Here is a 22,309-nt window from a genome sequence, read left to right as displayed (position 1 = left end):
TTGTTGACCAAATAAAGGTTTATCACAACTAAAAACGAAACATGTTCTCATCAGTTATGTGTAATTATACAGTAAATAGTATTCTCTGTCATAACCACAAAGTCATCGACAGATTTAATATTCTGGGGGAAGGGAGGCATGAAGTAATGGTTGTTTGCACAATGCTTCTGCACCTGTACAGCGGGTATACCCGGTTTCGGGTTGGTTTGCCTTTTACTTCCATGGACGCTTCATCAGCATTTATAATTGGAAGAAGCGCAGTCTGCGTAAAGCTATATTGTTAAAAGAGACAAACCATTGACAAAAGGCACGACTGGTTTGCGACAGTGCAGCTGGAGGGGATTCAGAGGTGGCAGTTTGTGTTGTTGTGACATCCAAAACTTACCCGTCGCCAGTTCCAGTTCTAATAGAGATTTGTGTCAGTTGCATTTCTCCACGGCGTGTGACTATGTGACCACAATGCTGAGTTTCGACGGCGGGATTTATCAACGAGAGACAAGAGAGCCTTTGTAGCGGAATGGCAAACCGTGAGCGGAACAAAAAGATCTTACTGGAACTGGTGAAGCGACCGGACAACAGTGTGTGCGCTGACTGCGGCGCCCCTGGTAAGAGCACCGAGTCCCCGCTGCACCCAGTGCACTGATGCTTCTCTGTAAATGTGCTGTAACAACATGCAGAGGTGCTATTTGTATTTCAAGTTTACATGGTTTTATAGTTGATCAGAGATTCTACTACATCAAATGTCGGTTCGTGGAACGTTGCTTGAAGTGAGGGGAATGTTCTGAAGGCTTATTTTTGAAACTTTTTTTTAACGGTCGGCGAACGTTCGTTTTAACTGTATGCAAACATTCCAAGAACTTTAGAAAAACGTGTAAAGGCCGATACACACTTCTTACTGTTTCAATTGTTTTAATAATCAGAATCTATTTAAAAAAATCTCCATTTGTGGAAAAATTAGAACTCAGATGCCTCACTGAAGTTAAAGCAACATCACAACCATGTAAACATATTTAATCATCAGTATAAGTAGGCCTACTGTATTATCAGCCATTATTATCAAAAGGAGAAAACAGTCCTTCCTGATGTTATCCATATATATAAATACTGATATTGAGCATCATCTTTAATCTTGATCTGTATCAATCTAGTGGCCTAACGTTATACTGTTGTGTCTGGTGGATTAAGAGCTAGTTTGAACTACGTCAGGTACAGTTCTTGAGTTACGTCCAGTTGGCACCCTCATCAAATTAATCTGAGGAGTTATAAAATGATCCATTGGGTACGAAAGAAAAATATAAATATCTTGTTGGGTTTTGAGCAGTTTAAACCATCTGAGAAGTTTGGGGGGGGAACTCTTAGCTTTTTCTTTTGGTGGAACAACAATCTGTAAACTAAAATGTAACGATAAAGTTTCAGAAAATGTATATACTCAAGTAAAGTACAAATACATCAAAATTACTTGAGTAAATGTTCTTACTATATTTACTAGTTGCATTTGAATACCTCCTCTTCTTGACACTTCAGATCCAGACTGGGCATCCTACAAGCTGGGCTTGTTTGTGTGTCTGAGCTGCTCTGGTGTCCATCGCAACCTGTCCAACCGGGTCAAATCCATAAAGCTGGACTTTTGGGAAGATGAGCTGGTGGAGGTATGGATTGCTTTTTCATGTCCCTACCTATGTTATTGCCATGATAATATATAAACTCAGTCAGTCAGTCTTTCAGTGAAAGGAGGAAACAGCTGTGTCCATGACTAATCTTTATGTGTGTCTTTTTGGGACCCGGGAAGTTTATGAAATCCAACGGAAATGTCAGCGCCCAAGCTGTGTATGAGAAAGCTGTTCCAGCTTATTATTATCGGCCCCAGCTAAATGACTGCACGTAAGTATTCTGTCTCTGTGACCGTCTAATGACTCCATGATGGAACATTTGGTTTAGTGTGCCAATGTTAATGAGTAATCACAGACTGCTGACATGGCTGTACCAAATAAACAGAAGTGCAACTACTGACTGTAGAAGTGTAATATTGATGGATTTCTGCTGCTAAATCAAAGGGTGATTAATCATGTGCTTGTGTGGCGTACTGTATGTCAACTCATTGCTGTGGAATTGTGTTTTGCTTGTCTAAGAATACTTCATGTTTGCCCTTTAACCTCAGTGTCTTGACAGAGCAGTGGATTCGGGCCAAATATGAAAGGAAGGAATTCACAGGAGAAACCAAGTATCCACCTATCTCTTATACCACAGGTGTCTACTCCACATGTCTACTATAAGAGCATAGTATCTATCAGTGTGTTAGTGTAAAACTGGTGCTGTTCCTCTTACGCATGAAGAACTGTGCAAGAAAAAACAGTTTGCACAATGTAGAGCCAGGAAGTGAAAACTGGCCTGAATGTTGCTGTATGGAATTTGACTGCATTAACTAAACACTCATTTTGAGAAAGACCTGTGTGTAGGAAAGCACCTGTGACATAGTAGATTTCTTGGTTTGTTTCCAGGTTTCTATGAAGGGATGTTGTGGAAGAAAGGGAAAGAGAAGGCACAGTTTTTAAAGAGGAAGTTTGTGCTGTCAGAGAGGGAATTTACCCTGACCTACTACAACAAGGAAAATGTGAGTTCCCTGCAGCTCAGACATAGCTGAACATGTATGATACATGCACAAATACACAGCAGATATGCATACATGCTGATAAACCTTGTGTTGTACTTGCACAAGTGTTTTATCCCAGCAGACTGATTGGATTTTAAAGAACCTTGCATACATATATTTGCACCTAAATTAAATGTAGTGATGATCCTGAAACTATTTAAATTCCTTAATGCTTCATGTTTTCTTTGTGTGTGATTTAAAAATATTTGCATTGACTGAATTTGATCCATATCTTCTTTAATTTACATTGTTTTTAGTAAGCACTTTATTTCTTATTAAAACAGCAGTTACAGTGCAAAAAATTATAGTTAAACAAGCTAAAAAAGAAAAAACAGAAAAACAAACAGCAGCATTTCAATTAAATCTAGCTGTACTGACACTGATGTGCACAACTGTCTATTTTTGTTTTAGGAGTCCAAAGGCCCAAAAGCTGTTATCCCTATCAAGGACCTGAACGCCACCTTTCAACCCGAGAAGATTGGTCATCCTCATGGGCTGCAGATCACCTACCAAGACAACGATCACACCAGGAACCTCTACGTTCATCATGACAGTCCTGAGGTGGGGCCGCAGTACATCCAAAGTATAAATAACAGTAACTGGCAGGTCTTGTACCAATATAGTCATACAGTAGGTTTGGAGCTGTAGAGAAGCTCAGAGTTTCTTCTTCTACCCTAGGAAATAGTCACGTGGTACAACGCTATCCGTGCTGCTCGCTATGCATACCTGAAGACGGCGTATCCAACTGGAAGTGATGAAGAAGTAAGCATTTAATGAAAGTTTCAAAACTTAATGTAAAAAAAGCCTCGCTCATAGTCATCTGTAAGTTACTACTGCTTATTTATATATTCAGTTTAGATGTTGACACACTTGCTTTTAATTTTTTAAAGCCTAACACTTGTAACTTTACATTTTCTCATCAGCTGGTACCAAAGATAACAAGAAACTACCTCAAAGAGGGATACATGGAAAAGACAGGGCCATTGGTAAGATAAAGAACAAATCAAATACAGATACTTATTATTACCTTAGATTTATTTTTACATTTATTTATAATTATTTCTCACAGCACTCAGCTGCTATTTTCACTAACATTTAGCTAGACAGTGAAGGCACAGTCTTCACCACTGAAGTTGTTTGTGATAGCTTTATATCTGAATAGTATGCATGAGTGTGTGTTTCTGTTCCTCTTGCACACACAGCCACACACACCCTTGACATGAAACATTTTGTAAGAATAAGTTTGTATAATAAAAGAGGATGGGTGGATGGAACAAGGTCGGAAAATGTTGAAACTTTTTGTGTGTGTGTGTGTGTGTGTGTGTGTGTGTGTGTGTGTGTGTGTGTGTGTGTGTGTGTGTGTGTGTGTGTGTGTGTGTGTGTGTGTGTGTGTGTGTGTGCTTGTATTGAACATGTTTTAACAGCAAAAGGAGGCATTCAAAAAGAGGTGGTTTATTTTGGACTCCCAAAATAGGAAGTTGCTCTACTTCAAAGGCAAGCTGGTGAGAACAAAACCTCTCTTAATTATAACCCCATGTTGTGCTGCTGCTGTGATGTCTGAGATTTATTATGTTTGAAATGTGTTGCTGTGAACGCAGGATGCGGAGGAGTTGGGGGTCATTTTCATCGGCACGGAGAGCAACGGCTACTCTGTGAAGGAGTGCGTCCCGAAGCACGCTCGGGGAAACAAGTGGAATTGTGGCATTGCGGTTGGGACACCTGAGAGACAGTTTGTCTTCATGTGTGAGCAGGAGAGGGAGCAACGAGAGTGGCTGAACGCCCTCAGACAGGTCCTGTCCAGACCCATGGCACCGCAGGATTATAGCAGTAAGCGAGGCTGGGAAATAGTGCACACACACACACACATATGACTCATTGCTGTCATGTAAAAGCTCTAACTTGATGCATTTTTGGGCATATCTAGTAGACTATGAAAAGATTTTATTAGCCAAGGAGTGATGGAAATTCTCAACACATAAATCCATAAATCTCATCTTTAGTCACATCACACAATAAGACAATTAAACATCAATCCTTGATGGATGTAAAGATTTTCCAGGGAAGTGAGGTCCATTTGTATCACTGGATTTAATTAATGAATCCAACTTTCAAGCACAAGCATAGCTGTTTTCAATTAGTTTACCTCCCCATTCATTTATAATATGTGGCATACAGAATAATGTACTCCTCTAAATTGTGTTCTTGCTTTTTCTGTTAATGACACCTTAAGTGTGCAGAGAAAGATGATGGTTTATATTTGTGACAAAGTGTCTACAGCCTCTGTGAGGCTCTTTTTTTAGTTAAATATGTTTCACTGTTCACCATTTCAGTTTAGAATATTAGCATGCTAATATCAGCTTATTAGCACTAAACCCAAAGTACAGCTGAGACTGATGGGAATGTTAGTAATTGTGTAGGTATTTGGTCATTAAGTGTTGAACAAACATATCTCTAATTTTATAGATATATAGCCCTTTCAATGCATAGTGTCCAAAGTTTTCTTTCTATATTGATGTAAACTTGCTGTAATTAAAGCTGAAGCATTTTAATGTAGTGTCCATTATTGTATTTCAAATTGAAGAATCAAAAATGTGTAGCAGTCCAGATACTTCCTGTCTTGACTATATGTGTTCATGCTTGCACAAACATGACGTTATTGTTATGCTCAACTCTGGTATTATACTTCTGATTCATTTCCTAGTTGAAGCCACCATCAAGTTTAAAAGATGAACTACAGAGACTTGTGGTGACAGCAGGGTTTGAAAACACAATTGACTGAACTACAGCAGCAGAACAGATGAACAGTGACCTGAGTCAGCGCCAACTGTTCACCGTTCACTCCCAGTGCGGACCCTCATCATCTGTGTTGTAGGAAAACATTTTGAACCATCGTCCTGTGGATTAAAGATTTTAATCAATTTATTTCAACTGACACTGGATCTTCAAAACATTCAGTATCAATGTGTAAAATCTATTCTTAAATACCCAAAATGCACATCTGTTACCAGATCAACACTGCTATATTGTAATAAAAGACAGGTTACCATCGCCATCATCATTATGCTGTTATTATGCAGATTCTTGATTTTTTTTTAATATCTTAATTTCCCACTATGCCCAGGAAAAATAAATGACTTTTAAAAAAAAATTATGTGTTTGATTTTATTGAAAGATGAACGGACCAAAGTACAGAGAGATCCTTGATGAAAACCTGCTCCAGAGCGCTCAGGACCTCAGACTGGGGTGAAGGTTTACCTTCCAACAGGACAACGACCCTAAGCACACAGTCAAGACAATGAAGGAGTGGCTTCAGGACGAGTCTGTGAATGTACTTGAGTGGCCCAGCCAGAGCCCAGACTTGAACCCGATTGAACATCTCTGGAAAGACCTGAAAATAGCTGTGCAGCGAAGCGTAGCTGTGCAGCTGCCGATCTAATCTGACAGAGTTTGAGAAGATCTGCAGAGAATAATGGGAGAAATACCCCAAATACAGATGTTCAAGTTTGTAGCTTCATACCCAAGAAGACTTGAGGCTGTAATCGCTGCCAAGGGTGCCTCAACAAAGTACTGAGTAAAGGGTGTGAATACTTATGTACATATTTCAGTTTTTTATTTTTTAATAAATTTGCTAACATTTCTGAAACTTTTTAGCTTAGTCATTATGGGGTATTGTGTGTAGATTAATGAGGGGGGAAAATACATTTAACCAATTTTGGAATAAGGCTGTAACATAACAAAATGTGGGCAAAGTGAAGGGGTGTGAATACTTTCCAGATGCACTGTATGTAGATGAACGTTTCTACAGTGCAAAAAGAATATTACAATGACAGAAAAAAAGTGATAGAGTCCCAGACAGTATTCAAAGTGACATCTGCAGGAGTTTCCTACAGTGAAACTATTGATTGTACAAAGAAAATATGGACTGTGAAATGGACAAATAAATGAAGTGTATGAAATGTATAAAGGTGACAAGTGCAAAAACTAAATGAAATTATATAATAGTGGAAGGTGAATGAAATGTAAAATGTTCAGTCTAGTTTGATGAAACATCTGAAAGTGCAGGAAATAAATGAGGGAGTTGAAATATAAAGTTTAGCAAATGTAACAATACATTTCAGCTATTCAGTAAGGCCACACCTTCTAGAGAGAAGTGTCTACTGATGGAGGTTTTTAAGGGTTTTGTCCAAGGCTGATTAGTACCCACAGGAACCCCTGGGCACCGAAGCTCACTTTTCTCCCATCAGTCAGGGCCCCTTTCCTACCCAAGGGCCTCTGGGCACTTGTCTGAGGACTAGACTTGCATGGACAAAATGCAGTTCTCTATTTTGCAGCCTGAGGGCAGCATGAAGCGTTTTTAAATTTCGAGGTGAAGTTTGTCCCGTATTGCTTGCTGTAGTTGCCAGGGAAGTGGAGGTCAGGCATGTCCATGAAACATCCGCTGCGAAATGCCATGCAAGCGGCAAAAAGACTGTGAATTACATGAAATTACAGACATACGTGCCATAGGGGACTTTTTAAACTGCATTTCCATTCTGTCGAGAAGTCGCAAGTTGAGAAGAAGCGCGTAAAAAAGCATAAAGAGGCACCGAGAGCTGTCCGTCCGTTTTGTCCTACAAAAAGGCGGCGAGAGTCTGACAGCTACATTGCGCAGGCCTGACATTAGGTAAACTGCTGGAGGAGGACGGCATCCAGAGGACTACATGAAACAATAAAGACTGTCCTCTCTGCAGAAGGAAGCGAGCTGAAACATGAGGAAGGACGTGAGGATACTACTCGTAGGGGAGCGTAAGTAGCTGAAGTCTTTAATCCCTAAGCAGCTGGATGCTTTATTAGCTTCAATGCTACCGGTGAAGGAGCTAAGTGGCTACAGCTAACAGATGCTCCACATAACCAGGAGTGTGATTAGATGTGCAATGAGGGGCTGTCAATGTGTCTCTGTCAGGGTCACACAGTGACTGAGATTTATCCAAAGTCTGTGATCAGTATAAATGTCTAGTGGTGACTTCTATTAGCTGTAATTAAATATCACATGATGCATGATGGTTGTCTTAAATGTCTTCTCATGATGCTCAACCTGCTACTTCTAATAATCAGACATAATCTGAGGATGGCCATGTATATAAAAATCCCAATTTCTCACAATCACAACACCCTCAAGTCCAAGGTTACATTAACAAATGGCTTGTTTTATCTGACCATCAGCCCAAAACCCATATGTTTTCAATTAACTCTGACATAAGATAAAGAAGAGCTGCAAATACCTACATATGTGAAGCTGGAATTAGAAAATATTTGTCATTTTGACTACTAAATGACTTCGACCATTAACTGATTATCAACAGAGCACTAGTTTAGCACCAGCTAAAATATGCACTGGCTGGTAAAAATTGAACATTCACAAGCCAATTGAGCAGTGGACAAACAAGTCAATTATGCAATGATCAATAAAATGATATATAGTTGCGCATGATTTTTTGTTGATCAACTAACCAATTATCAACTTATAGTTTCAGCTGTAATTTGCACAGAGATGCAGAACAAAATAATTTATTTCCAGAACCTTTACACCATAAAAAAGCCACAGATTTCGTTGTCCCTGACTGTGATTCACCTGGTCTGTTTGTTCTTTTTTTAAAGATCATGTGTTGTTGGTACTATTTATATTTCAGCTGTGGCTATGCAGGATGGCCTACATGGCCACATTAGGCAGGTTGGTACTCACTGTTCCTGAGAGAGGTGCAGCCAAAATGCTATGTGTCTACTTCAGTGTTGTGAAGTTCAGTCAATTACAGATGGATGAATTACTCACAGAGCTGCAACGATTAGTTGATTGACAGAAAATTAACTGCCTGGCTATTCTTGATAATCAATTAATAATTTGAGAGATTTTTAAAATCTGTTCTAGCTGATTACATGTGAAAATCTTCTGGTTTCTTTAATCCTCTATGATAGTAAACTGAATACCTTTGAGTTGGTTACTATTAGTCTGGAAAAAATGAGACATCTTATGTTACATCTTAAACAGTGAAAATATTTTCACAATTTTCTGCAATTCTCAGACCAAACAATGAATCAATCAATTTAGAAAATAATTGATCATGAAAATAATGACTTTCAGCCTTAGATATTCAGCTGGCCTATTGAGACAATGAGGAGCAGGAGGTGCTTCAAACCAAAAAGCTTTGCAAGTTCTGGCTGTTAAAACATCCATCTCACTGTTAATCTATATGGTGACATAATATAAATATTATAGTGTGGTGGATGGAGGTGTTGTTGTTTTAGGTGCTTATTTTTTTGTTTTATTTTGGCAGTATTCAAGCTTCTCATTTGTAATTTGTGAGAGAATGCAGCAGAATCATAATATTTCTGTAGTTAATGTAATATATTTGGATGTGGTCACCCCTCACTAGAACTGATTAAATGTAGAGTATTCGCTGAAATACAATATTTGTCTTTCAGGAATAACAATCTGTCTGTCGTAGACTTAATTGCAGACCACGTTTCTTCGCCTTGTGAGCTCTCATTTGAGAACTCTTAACACTCTTCCACTGCTCATATCTGTGTCCCGTCACTTAGCACATTACTCAGACCTCTCAGAGAAAGTGGTAGAGAGGTCAAACGTTAATGCCACATTGTCTGCAAAGGATGTGTGTAAAGCCAGATTGTAATAAAGATGTTTTTTTCCTGTGCACATACAGCCAAGGTGGGGAAGACGTCACTGATTATGTCTCTGGTCAGTGAGGAGTTTCCTGATGAGGTATGTATCAACAGACCATCATATACATCCTACTTGTATACATGGAATAGCACAAATCTACATCTAATATTTATCGAAGCTTGCTTGTTGTCAGCACTCAGGATCTTTGTCTCCTGTCTTTTAGGTTCCCCTTCGAGCTGAGGAGATCACCATCCCAGCCGATGTCACCCCAGAGAGGGTGCCCACACACATTGTGGACTACTCAGGTATTTTTTTTATAAAGGGAGGGACATGACTAATTATTAGTACCTTGTATTGATTTGGTGAAAGTAACATTTTATCCTTTTGAAACATTCAGAGGCAGAACAGTCAGACGAGCAGCTGTATCAAGAAATATCTAAGGTTGGTTTGACTTCATTTTTACTCTCATCCGGTCTTTCTCCACATTTTTCTTATGCACATGGCAAGCTAATGTCACTATTTCCATTTACAGGCAAATGTTATCTGCATAGTCTACTCAGTGAACAACAAGAAGTCCATTGAAAAGGTGAGCGTGCTTTCTCTCTGTGCTCAGAACTGTTCACATAACTGCAGCATGTGTGTAATTTGAGACGGGGACACTGCACATGCTGATCATCTTAATCTGTGAAAATGATTTTGTGTTTGTAATGAATGTTTGCCCGGCTATAGTCTTTGATGCTGTGCTTTCCTCCCCTAGGTGACAAGCCACTGGATTCCCCTCATTAATGACAGAACGGACAAGGATAGCAGGTGTGTGTGTGTTTCTGTCCTCCCTGGTGCTGTGTCTGCACCTTATTAAACCCTTTCATGTTAAAATGGGCAGATCTGGCTTTTATTTGCATTGTACAGTCTGTCCCATTGCCAGGCTCTGTCAGTGAGCATGCTTTCTGATTGATTTGTAGCATATTATTGTGTTGTTACTTGTTGCTGTGTGCATCTGAAAGTTTTTGCAAACAATGTCGTCAATCGGCCACAAAGCAACAATAGGCTCATACTGTAGATATGATCGGCGCTGATATTATTCAGGGTTTTCATTTTAATGGATTGACCTTCTCATTGAATTTGAAATTTTCACTTAAACCAGTGGCGTCAGCAGTTCAGTCGTAGAAACCAGTAGAAAGTTTTCGAAATCACTGAGTGATGAAAACAATGAAGTTAATTGAATGATTCACTGGTGTGTTTTTATGCCAAGTAAAGATTTTGTAAACTGAATGTGAATTTGTTTAGTATGCTTTATTAAGCTGACATAATGAAGTAATAAATGACGTGACTGCAGGGTACCTTTGATCCTTGTGGGGAACAAGTCTGACCTGGTGGAACACAGCAGCATGGAGACCATCCTGCCAATCATGAACCAATACCAAGATATTGAGACTTGTGTAGAGGTAAGAGATCAATACAAACACACCCCATGCATACATAAACACCTTTTGGATCCATTGAGTCAGGACTATTTAGAAGTCCCACTCAATTAAATGTCAGAGTAAACTTTGATGAAGCTTTTGAGAGAAATGAAGCAGCGAATGTAATGTCTGAGTGAGGCTAGCTACACGCAGACAAATCAGCCCCCAGCTGCTCTCAGTCTGAAAGTCCAGCTCCTGACTCCACTTACACTCTGGCTGAGTCATTAATAGATTTATATCAGTGAACCCTGTGTGCAGAGGCCAAGGCCTGCTGACTGCCTGCCTGCCTGCCTGCCTGGAAGTGTGTTGAGAGGCTTGGTTGTCATGACGGAAGCTGGCGTCTGTTTGTATTACAGTTAAATTCAAATTTCCCTCTGTGACATGAGACGGCTCACGTCATGCCTTCCTCAGCCGGATTAGTTACATGAGGTAGATGAGGGGGACGTGAGGGAAGGCACATACAGAGTGGAAACAGTTTGGGGTCAGTCACACAAGTGAGGTAGCAGTGTTCGACCAGGTGTTGGTTTAGGGTTAGCTTTCATTCATAGTTTAGTCTGTGTTATCGACTCTGTGTTTGATCAACACTCTGAATCATCCAAGTTTGTGTAGATGAATTTCACATAATTTTGCAGGGCATTCATTACCTATGCCAATATTGATTGTGCTTATCAGTCGGATTCTTTATCCATTCCCTTAATAATTCCCAATCATTTTTCTGCTTGGAAAAAAAAAAAAGTAGGCAAACACAGTGTTTCAGTGTCATTGCAACTCTTTTATCATCTCCACTGTTAATCAATGACCTTTCATGCTGATGAATATTTGAAACATTAACTGGTAGATGAGATAGTCTTCTGCCTGTATGAGAATAACACAGTGAGCAGGAAGAGGGGTGCTCTGCTGTGTTGAGGGGAGACAGACTGAGCACTGAGGCATTTTCTTCACCTCAGAGTTGGTTTAAATTGATAAATGCTGCAATGGCTGTTTGTTAGCTGGTCTCGTTTGTTACTGCTGGAGCTTGCTCTGCTTGCTCTGATTCATATCTCTAATTCATTTTCACATGTGCTCCCTGTTTCCTCAGTGCTCTGCCAAAAACCTGAAGAACATCTCTGAGCTGTTCTACTATGCCCAGAAGGCTGTCCTCCACCCGACAGGACCCCTGTACTGCCCAGAGGAGAAGGAGGTGAGGTCTACACTGGAGATGCAAGTTTTTTTTTTGTATATCTACTGCTAAAGATTGCACCAGTTATGAAAGTGTGAAATTTCATGATGGTTGATTGTATTTGACCACCTCAATGAATTAATTCCTTCTGTATTACAGCTGAAGCCATCATGCATTAAGGCTCTAACTAGAATCTTTAAAGTGTCTGACTTGGACAATGACGGCATCCTTAATGACAATGAGCTCAACTTCTTCCAGGTAATGTTTTCACTCCTAATAGTGTCACTGTCAACATCATTTTCACGATAACATGAGAGTTACCAATAAAGTGGAAGTTTTCATCACAAGCACAACTTGAAGGACCTGACATGTTTAGACATTAGGCAAACCTGAAAAAAATGCATGTTACTTTTGGGTAAATGTATAACTTGGTTTGTTTTTTTTCTTATATGTAGAGAACATGTTTCAATACACCACTGGCGCCTCAGGCTTTAGAAGATGTAAAAAATGTGGTCAGGAGGAACATGACAGATGGAGTCAAAGACAACGGACTCTCACTCAAAGGTCAGACGCTCTCTCCTTCCTCCTCCTCATCACTATTTCACTACTCACATCCATTTCCTCCTCTTTTCTATCCATTCTTTCATGAACATCATTGTCATTTCGCTGCTGGCCACTAACTTGCATCTCTTCTCCTGCCTCACTGTCCCTCTCTTGCAGGCTTCCTGTTCCTGCACACCCTCTTCATACAGCGTGGTCGACACGAGACCACCTGGACGGTGCTGAGGAGGTTCGGTTATGATGACGACCTGGAGCTCACACAGGAATACCTGTTCCCCATGTAAGTGCAACAATATGTTTATATATATATATATATATATATATATATATATATATATATATATATATATATATATATATATATATATATATATATATATATATATATATATATATATATGTGTGTTTTATACATGATAGTATCTTTATGTAGTCATTATTAGTTTTATGAAATCAGGTTCCTCTTTTTCATGATCTATTTTCAGTACTCTTGACATATAATTTCCTCTCTGCTGTTGAAATGGTGCGCTCATATTTATAGCCTGAAGTTTAGTCAGATTGTTTCTTCCACTTGTACTGCCAGTTTTTGTTAATTTTTGACTCCATCCGTGCTCTTTACATCAAATGAATGTTTCTGTAACGTCCCCTTTTCTTCCAGGATAAAGATCCCACCAGACTGCACCACAGAGTTTAACCACAACGCTTACCTCTTTCTTCAGAGTGTTTTTGACAAGCATGACAAAGTGAGTTCTCAGACATCTCATTTTCCCCCTGTTGCTTTTTATGTTTTTTAAGTCTTCCATGTTTTCCTATGTTTGCATGTATTAAAAGTTGTGTGTGTTGATGTGTGTGTGCAGGACAGAGATTGTGCGCTGTCGCCAGAGGAGGTGAGGGACTTGTTCAAAGTGTTTCCCTACATGCCTTGGGGCCCGGATGTCAACAACACGGTCTGTACTAACGAACAAGGATGGATCACATACCAGGGATACCTCTCACAGTGGACGTGAGTGTGGAGCAGGCCTATTAATACACACACACAAACACACAAACGTACACACACGTATAACACGTAGAACATAGATCATCTTACAACTCACACACACACACACACACGTAAATCTTGAATTCCCATGCTGTCAAACTTATTATTATCATGTGTTCCCTGTGGTAGGTTAACAACATATCTAGATGTTCAGCGTAGTTTGGAATACTTAGGTTACCTTGGCTACTCCATCATCTATGAACAGGAATCCCAAGCAGCCGCCATTACAGGTAAGAGAACGTTATTCAATTCAACTCTCCTCTGGTGTTTTATGCCTGGGAGTAGTGTAACCTTTGAAAAGTTTTTGCAAAAGGGATGTATTAAAGTTACTATATGTTGCCACTGTTCATGTATGTTCTTGCCTGTTCTTTCAGTGACCCGTAACAAGCGCATTGATCTGCAGAAGAAACAGACCCAGCGCAGCGTCTTCCGCTGCAACGTCTTGGGGGCGCGGGGAAGCGGGAAGAGCGGCTTCCTCCAGACTTTCCTGGGCAAGAACCTGCAGGTCAGTGGAATAGTAAGCATAATCCTGTTAAACTGGTGTTTTCAGCTTATAACTGTGTTTAAGGTTTATGAACAGACACCACTTTTAGGGTGTAAACATGATCCACCTCTGCATGGACCAAAGACTGTTTGTAATTAAATAAACTTCCAGAGTTGGAGCAACTCTGAAACATGTTTTAATTGATTGATTGATTGATTTTCACCACAGCAACAGAGGCGGATTAGAGAAGACCACAAATCCCTCTATGCTATCAGCACGACCTACGTTTATGGTCAGGAGAAGTACCTGCTGGTAAGGACTATTTACTGAGAGGAATCCTCTTACAGCATCATCTGCTCTTTGGATTACTGTTACATATTCTGAGTGTTACGCTTTACTGTGTATCAGCATTAGTACTCGTGAATGTTAATCCCTCCATCTGCACACTTTCTCTTTGTCTTTGTCTTCACACTACAAGCTCCATGAGGTGATGCCAGATTTTGACTTCCTGTCAGAGGCGGACCTGGCCTGTGACGTGGTCTGCCTGGTGTATGATATCAACAATCCACGCTCTTTTGAATACTGCGCCAAAGTGTACAAGGTGTGTAACCTGGGGATGTGTTTCTCACTGTCTCCTCATTTTCGGAGAAAGGGAAAATACTTTTCAGTACTCCAGAGATGCACCGAGTCTTGTAAGCCCCGCTGTATTCAGTGTAACATGTTACATTGAGCGGTTGTCTTTTGCAGCAATACTTCATCGACAGCAAGACGCCATGTGTGGTGATAGCTGCCAAGTCGGACCTGCACGAAGTACGGCAGCACTATAGCCTCTCACCACATGAGTTCTGCCGTAAACACAAACTCCACCCGCCCCAGCCATTCACGTGCAACATAGCCAACGCACCCAACAAGGACATCTACACTAGACTCACCACCATGGCCATGTATCCGTGAGTATTCAACCTGTTTGTGGTCTCATCTAGTTTACCCCTTTACACCTCTGTCAGTCCTGAATCCTCAACCATCCCCATGTAAAAAAAAAACGAGTGTTTCCTCACTTTTACTTCTCTCCTCTATGTATGTGTCAGGTAGTCACATGTTGCACGTAATATTCAAAGGTTACAGCATAGGAATTGTAATAAAAGCCAGCGTCTGTATGCTGTGCAGAGAAGTTAGAAGCGGGGCTCAGTCAGCGCTTGAAATTTGGTGTGTCAGTAAATGAAGACGGTGGTTTCCTGACCGTGTAACCAAACAGCCAAAACAAATTAAATGCATACTTTCTGTTCTGTGTAGGTTGTGTCTCTGTGTGTCCACGCTTGTAACTCGAGCCTTGAAGTTAATCCTTTGACTTTAAAGAGCTTGAAGGGTGTCTGAACTCCTCTAAGCTCTCTGATCAGATTAGATTTCAGAGTACATTAATCACCATTAAACAGGGCACACCTACTAAATCTCATTTGAACTGTTCAGGAATCTTACTGTTTAGAGCGATTGGCTCTAACACACTCAAGGGCAGGAATTTGAGTTTAAGTAGCAACGCTTTGGGTGAAAGAAAACTATTTTCTGAGAGTCGAGCTTCCGTCCTGACTTGACAAGGAGTTGGGATACTGACTGAGGGTGAATCCTTGCTCCACAGTTGAATGGATGATTCAGAAAACAGTTATTTAACGGAGAGTCTCACAATTGTTCAAGACTGTCTTAAAACAGCAGTCAGAGGCGTAGATGAACACTGAAAGAGGTATTCCTTGTTGTAATCATTCTCCTGTTCACACTGGGTAAATGATGGGGGCCAAAATCCAAGTGAATATCTGCTATATTTACAGTCTTTTTAGCATCAAATTCCTTCTTTGAGTTTGCCTGTTGAGGTGGAAATATAGCAACAAAAAGAGGGACTTAAGCACTACAAAGACTGTAACGTTGAAAGATACCTACTTGATTTGACTTTTTTGTTTGGGCATCTGACTATTGTTTTAAGAAAGAAAAAAAAAAAGAACCTGTCCTTTTAAACTGTCAAACCAGTGCAGACTTTCCATCTTGAGGTGCTTCTTAAAGACTATGTTTTAATGCAGTCAAATTAAAGGTTTCCTCAAAGACCAGGGCTGAAGTATACAGTGAAAGAAACTAGTCTTTTTTGTTGATAGTGGTGTTTGGAAGCTTTATGATCACAGCTGCTGATCATAAACTGATTATAGTTACTGATTAGTTTGGTCACAGAAAGGTTTCAGTGGTCAGAGTCAAAGATTAAACTGATTTTGTAAATTTTTATCCTTCTCTTGTTGTGACTGTTCCCTTCTTTCTTTGTAGTTTACCTCTCCTTACGTCTCCTTGTACTTATTTTCCTTTAGACTTAATTATAGATATATGGTTGTCTATACTTTGATTGAAGTAATAGAGTGGAGGAGGTGGAGGTCTTTTGATATCCTCCTCCTCTGTATGTATGTGTGTGTTGTTTGGTGCGTGTTATCTTTGTACGGTGGTGAATACACGCATTTTTGTGTGTCTTTCCGCAGTCACGCCCGTCTCCGCTGCATGTGCGCCTGCAACAGGTGCACCTATTGCCTGTGTCAGAACCTCCTCAAGTTGGAGCTGCTGCGCAATATTAAGGCCCAACTCCGCAGGGTCATTTACAACAGGTTCATACATAGAATAAGCTCTAGTGTTTTAACATAGACTCATTCCTCCTCCTCTGTGTCTCCCACCCTCGGGCTTGACTCCCAGGATGGGTCACACAAAGGCTACTTTTTCACCCAAGCTTTCTAACACTGGTGGTGGTGACCGCTCCTCTGCTTTCCTTCAGTGCTCACCAGTGGTCACATTTACACTGCATATCCACTGCAGGGAAAAGGGAATATTAAATGTTGGTAGGGATGAAGTGTTTTGCTCGGCTGCATCTCAAAATGGTCAGTCTTTTATTCTGGAGGTCATTGTTTCAGCTGTTTTGTTTGTTTTTTTCCCCTCTGTTCTTCATCTATTTACATGTTGCCTCACACCCAAATCCGAAATGAGCTGCCATTTCATTCCCCCCCTCATAAATCATATTTGGTGTCTTGGTCTCTGCTTCAGCTCCAGCCAGCCCACCCGCTCTCTGTACAGTCTGACACAGCGAGGTGTGTCCATGCTGTGCCAGCTAACACCCAGGCTGCTAGCCAGGGAGGTAACCGTGTGTTGTTGAAGCCATGTGAAAAATGCATGATGTTATTTACTTGTGCAGTGCTCACTAAATTCCTAATATTGACCCCCATACATAACACAAACATGCTGAGAAGTTGAGGGTTTTTTTTGTATTTGGATAGTTTTGAGCATATTCATGTTTATAAAACGGTGTTTTTCCGCCATTTAATCAGTTGTGTTTGCTCCCTCCTGTCCTCCAGTGGATATGCAAACTGTAAATCTTGACCAAGCATATCATCTGCATAGAAAATGACAGAAACACAACCATTCTCTTTGGTTCATGCTTCATTTAAACTGAAAACCTCCGTGAAATCTGCATGTCTGCATGTTTGACATGTCATTTCTTTTCAATCACATACAATTCTTAAAATTCATCCTGTCTCTTGATATCTTTTTGGCACTAACCTTCATAAAAGTGCTTGATTTGTGGATGATCTTTGATGTTTTCAGTCTCACCGTGTCATTTCTATTCGTAACACTGAAGTCGATAACCACAGGAGAGCACATCTGTTACTTTAAGTGCAAATCAAATTCTGTTGACTGGCTCTCCTGTGGATTTAGACTTCAAAAATTAATTTTACTGACTGATGTTTCGAGTCAAAATGTTTTTCTTTTATGTTTAAATTGTATTGTACTGTACCATCCACTCTGTCATTTCATCCTCTTTTTCCCTATCTTGTATTTCCTGTCTTTGTGTTTTTTTCCCTTCCACTCTGTAGGTGTTCACACAAACGTTTTTGGCTGCCCCTCTGCCTCTTCCTCTTGCATGCATACACCCTCTGTTAATCTGCCTGCTGCTATGTTGCATGACTCACCTGTCCTCTACCTCTCTGGGTAACCAATGGCATGCCTCAGTCTGCAGCAAAATATCGCCATCTACTGGCAGCTGGGAATAGATTTCTCATCTGTCCGTCTGTACAAAGAAAGCGTGGTGTGCTTGATAAAATAGACTTTTACTGGACCGCTAAGCAAGGTTTTTAATGGCTGTTTATAGTGTTGGATTGGGTTGTAGCCTGCTGTGTGTTTGCTGATTTTGGGTGATTATAATTACATGTGTGTGTTTGTTATGGACCCAGGCAGACCTGCATAGTGTGTCATTCAGCACTAACCCTTTGTGTTGAGGCCGTTTTAATCTCTGGGACTTGTTGATACTATTAATAGCATGACACTAAACAGGCCAGCTGTGGCAGTTTGCAAGAGGCCGACACACCACATTGAATGCCCAGCGTTGTTTCTGAAAAGTGTGTTGGGTGACTGGGTAAGATAACACTATGTAAAAAAATGTTTTAAATGTAGTATTAACTCTTTTAGATCAGCAAGCACCAGTAGTTAAAAGTGCAGTGTACAGAGCCACAGTGGTCTTTACTTTGAGTCATCTATATGATGTTACAATGTCAGATGTTCATATTAAACATGGCCAAAGTGTCAAATAATGAGGGGCTGAACTGAGGGGTGGCATAAAGGACTAGTACAAGATAAATAGGGAATTCTTTATTTACTATGAATCATGCAAAGCCATTCTAGTGGAAACTCAGAATAAAGAGCTGGAAATGAGCTTAAATGAGCTCCAGTAAATGACCAGGAAGTTGTTTTCCTTTCTTTTTCATTTTGAAGCCACTTGAGAAACCAAATAGAGGTAGACAGAGGTATAAATAAAAAGGTCCTAGTTACTTTTTCTTGGTTTGCACTTTGATTTGTTACCTATTCAAAAAAGACAAAAAAGTGTATAGCAGCTGCCAAACAATGCATGTAAAATATTCAAGGACAGAGAAACAGTTACAGAGAAAGTATGAAAAACTGTCAAACTGAATTAAGACAAATTGGATACTATTGTATTCCCAAAGAGTCTCCATTTACCCTGGCCCCACATTTCCAGTGTCGCTGCTATGTGGTGTGTACAGTCTATATTTGCGGTATGCGTGTGTGTCTGGCTTTTCACAGTTTGAAGTGATATTTGATATGGTTTGGTCGCAGTCATGGTTGAGCTTGTGCTTTACTGGTTTAGGTGTTGATTGTAGTTCATACTGTTCAGGCTGGGCAGAGCTGGGGTTACTGATTAAATCCGTATGCAGTAATACGTTATTGCTAACAGACAATATTTTTGGTATAACTTTTGATACTTTTAGCATTCAAATCAAAATGAGTGCAATAAGAATATTTCATCTACCTCCAAAAACCATCAGTATAAATCTCATTCAACCAAAACCAACCTAAATGATTTTGTTTTGACTTTGTCTCTCAACTTTAAGGTTGGGTTGTAGAAAATAGGACCTTGCTGTGCATTATGTGATGATAATTTGAGTTTGGCTGTACTCTAAATAGAAATTTAAACAAGAAAAAGTGTTGAAAAATCATAATTATTAATGTTAAAGAATATATACTGTAGTGCAAAAACAAGTACAGGAATTAATAAATAAATCTCAGATGATATTCAGTGTGACATGATAGCGTTGATATTGTAATGATGCATTTCCCAGCTCTACCTACTGTATTTAAGTGTGTGTGAGCACACTCAGGGCTAATGTGTGACCGGGTGTGTATGTGTATGGAAGGCTGCTGGGCTGGGTGGAGGCTGTGGGGGGCTACCTGCTGTTGGAGGAAGATTTCAGCCTGACACAGCGGGTTTCAGCTGTCTCCAACGTGGAGAGGTCCATCTATATGGAGGCCTCTGCGCAGCAGCTTATTCCCTCAGACAGGTAAAGGCAGGAAAACTCCCTAACCCATCCACTGGGAGAAGGATGTTATATTTTTGTTCAGTAACGGGCGAGTATGCTTCATTACATGTTTGTGATAATTATTAATGCTGATTTTTATGTACTGAGAGGCCGTAGAGATGCTGCTAGAGAGCATGAGTGACTGATGTTGGAGTTAAATAATGTTGTATGCAAGTTTCTCTGCTGTTGCTACCACAGGACTCAGGTACACAGGTCCTCGCGCGTGCCTTGTAAGTTTAACTGTAAACCTCTCTGTCCTGCTGGAGGGAGTTTTTTTATAGTCTTATTGCTTATCACACTTTCTTTTTCTTCTTTGCTGTGTCCTTAATTTCCTTAATCATAAGCTTGTCTTTGTTGCAGTCTGCATAGTTTGTGTGTGTGTGTGTGTGTGTGTGTGTGTGTGTGTGTGTGTGTGTGTGTGTGTGTGTGTGTGTGTGTGTGTGTGTGTGTGTGTGTGTGTGTGTGTGTGTGTGTGTGTGTGTGTGTGTGTGTGTGTGTGTGTGTGTGTGTGTGTGTGTGTGTGTGTGTGTGTGTGTGTACGTGTACCAGGTCAGCTGGTAGGACAGATGATAACCCAGTTTTAAAAATCAGTTGGTTTTTTTTGCCTCCCAGTGCAAACTAGAGCAGCTGCTTCTCATAGCCCAACGCCTCTCCTTCTTTTCACCCAACTGCTGTGTTGTTCAGTCCTGTTTCCCAAAACCAAACCAAATGTCAAGAGAAAGCACATGTTCCTGTTTCAAGCTAGTATCACATTCATCATTGATGGTCCTGATTCAGGAAGTTTCCTCTGAAGAGGACACATGACTTTGTTTTGTCATTTGGCAACTCCATCCCACTGCGGTTTTACAAATGTAGAAAGTATGGCATAACTGTGCTCACCGGTTTTATATACTGCTCCCTCTTTTCTCTCACTTCCCCCTCACCTGCTGTCTGTTTTCTGTCTCGTTTCTTTTTCAAAGGCACATGGCTCAGGCGGACCTGAAGAACTCAACCTTCTGGCTGAGAGCGAGCGTCGGTGCCACAGTGTTCGCCGTGCTGGGCTTTGCCATGTACAGAGCACTTCTCAAGCAGCGGTGATGGGACAACATGAGATGTCAACTTCCTCCCCCCGGTCCCTGGGTTCACTCTGCCCCTTCCTTCCTACCTGAAAGACTGAAAAGACTGGCTGACCAACTGACCCGGCCCATTGCCTCAGCCCCAACTCCACCTTGCCCCATTCATCTGAATGCATCATGAGCAAGAAACAAATGAGTGAAATGGTTAAATCATTAAGCATATAAAAAGTACATTTTATATGCATTTAAAACTGAAGATTGAACTGTCATTCTTTTGCGATTTAGATTTTTGTTGAGGGGGGACAGAACAGATAATTTTTTTGAAATATCACTTGTGTATCAGCCGATTTCTAAATGCTGACTTTCTGTGATCTATTGGTCTAGTCTAGTCCAGGTCAGTCACTGGATGTTTTCAGCTGATGGTCATTATCCAGTCCTCTTTTTAATTTCTCTCAGGTCAGTATTATTAGTCAGACGGTTGGACACCAGAGAGAGAGAGGCAGCCATATACAGAAACTACCACAAAGGGACTTAAATCTGTTTATAGATGTGTATATGCAGTATATTATGTATGTATTCCCCAAGAACTTTAGGATTGGACCTGTAGACAACATCACAAGCCAGAAGAAGAGCTTCCCACGTCGACCTGGAGCAGCTCTTCACACCTACACCTCCAGAAGGTGTCAGAACAAACAGCGCTACATCTAACACTAGAAAGGTCATGGATGTCATGCACTTGTTTATTTTGTGTGTTAATTTATTAACCTGATTCTTTGTTTTCTAGTCTGTTTTTTGAGTGCTTTAACACTGCACTGAATGAAACAGATGGAGGGCATTTTTCATGTATTTTTGTATTTAGTATTATCAAAGCTGTCCTCATGTTGTATAACTACCTGCTTCTGTTTTTATTTTATTTTTCTGGTTTTCAATTAGAGCTTTGACCCTCATTATATTTTTATGACATTAGAGGCACCATAGAGCAAGAGATTATGCTATTAACAACAGCCAGTCAGTGCACCTCTCCCACCTTAAAACTACAAAAAAGTGTTTCTTCTCTTTTCCAGCATTTACAATAAAAGAGTTGTATGATCTGGCTCATCTGTATGCGCATTATTGGGTGAAATGACCGCTAATTTCACAGCGACAAAGAGAATAAAATGGTTTTAAATATCTGTAATAAATGACATTTACACCCATTGACGTCACTGTGTCCTTGTATCATTGAGCAGAGCAGTAGTGTAACCTGGCATTTCAAAAAGTAAATGTGTAATAACACGCACAGCTCCAGTGTTTTGTGTACAACTGGGACTTTTTTGAGCCAGAATAGGAAGTGAGTATGTGGTTAAGGGCTGTGA

The 22,309-nt window shown here is 40.3% G+C and overlaps 2 protein-coding genes across 5 annotated transcripts; both read left to right on the top strand.

Moving 5' to 3' along the window:
• Positions 1 to 131: 131 nt before the first annotated feature.
• Positions 132 to 5,772, top strand: adap2 (ArfGAP with dual PH domains 2). The gene is made up of 11 exons (XM_062438016.1): positions 132 to 605; positions 1,525 to 1,649; positions 1,790 to 1,881; positions 2,159 to 2,247; positions 2,499 to 2,611; positions 3,062 to 3,211; positions 3,329 to 3,412; positions 3,574 to 3,636; positions 4,075 to 4,152; positions 4,249 to 4,477; positions 5,352 to 5,772. Exons 1-11 carry the CDS (start codon positions 518 to 520, stop codon positions 5,378 to 5,380), a joined length of 1,140 nt encoding a protein of 379 aa, XP_062294000.1. The 5' UTR covers positions 132 to 517; the 3' UTR covers positions 5,381 to 5,772.
• Positions 5,773 to 7,058: 1,286 nt separating this feature from the next.
• On the top strand, positions 7,059 to 22,154 carry rhot1a (ras homolog family member T1a). Of its 4 annotated transcripts, XM_062438014.1 has the most exons (22): positions 7,059 to 7,435; positions 9,349 to 9,407; positions 9,532 to 9,613; positions 9,706 to 9,749; positions 9,841 to 9,894; positions 10,066 to 10,118; positions 10,645 to 10,753; positions 11,850 to 11,951; positions 12,090 to 12,188; positions 12,386 to 12,494; positions 12,651 to 12,771; positions 13,150 to 13,234; positions 13,349 to 13,494; positions 13,663 to 13,763; positions 13,908 to 14,038; positions 14,246 to 14,329; positions 14,496 to 14,618; positions 14,765 to 14,967; positions 16,525 to 16,647; positions 19,227 to 19,233; positions 19,757 to 19,881; positions 20,859 to 22,154. In XM_062438014.1, exons 1-22 carry the CDS (start codon positions 7,399 to 7,401, stop codon positions 20,974 to 20,976), a joined length of 2,115 nt encoding a protein of 704 aa, XP_062293998.1. In that variant the 5' UTR covers positions 7,059 to 7,398; the 3' UTR covers positions 20,977 to 22,154. The 4 variants fall into 4 exon arrangements, with proteins under 4 accessions (XP_062293998.1, XP_062293999.1, XP_062293997.1 ...); XM_062438015.1 differs by lacking the exons at positions 19,227 to 19,233; positions 19,757 to 19,881; XM_062438013.1 differs by lacking the exons at positions 16,525 to 16,647; positions 19,227 to 19,233; positions 19,757 to 19,881.
• Positions 22,155 to 22,309: the final 155 nt, after the last annotated feature.

Source organism: Scomber scombrus, chromosome 18 (genome assembly GCF_963691925.1).
Source record: "Scomber scombrus chromosome 18, fScoSco1.1, whole genome shotgun sequence".
Lineage (NCBI taxonomy): Eukaryota > Metazoa > Chordata > Actinopteri > Scombriformes > Scombridae > Scomber > Scomber scombrus.
This window is presented reverse-complemented; position numbering and strand designations above follow the sequence as displayed.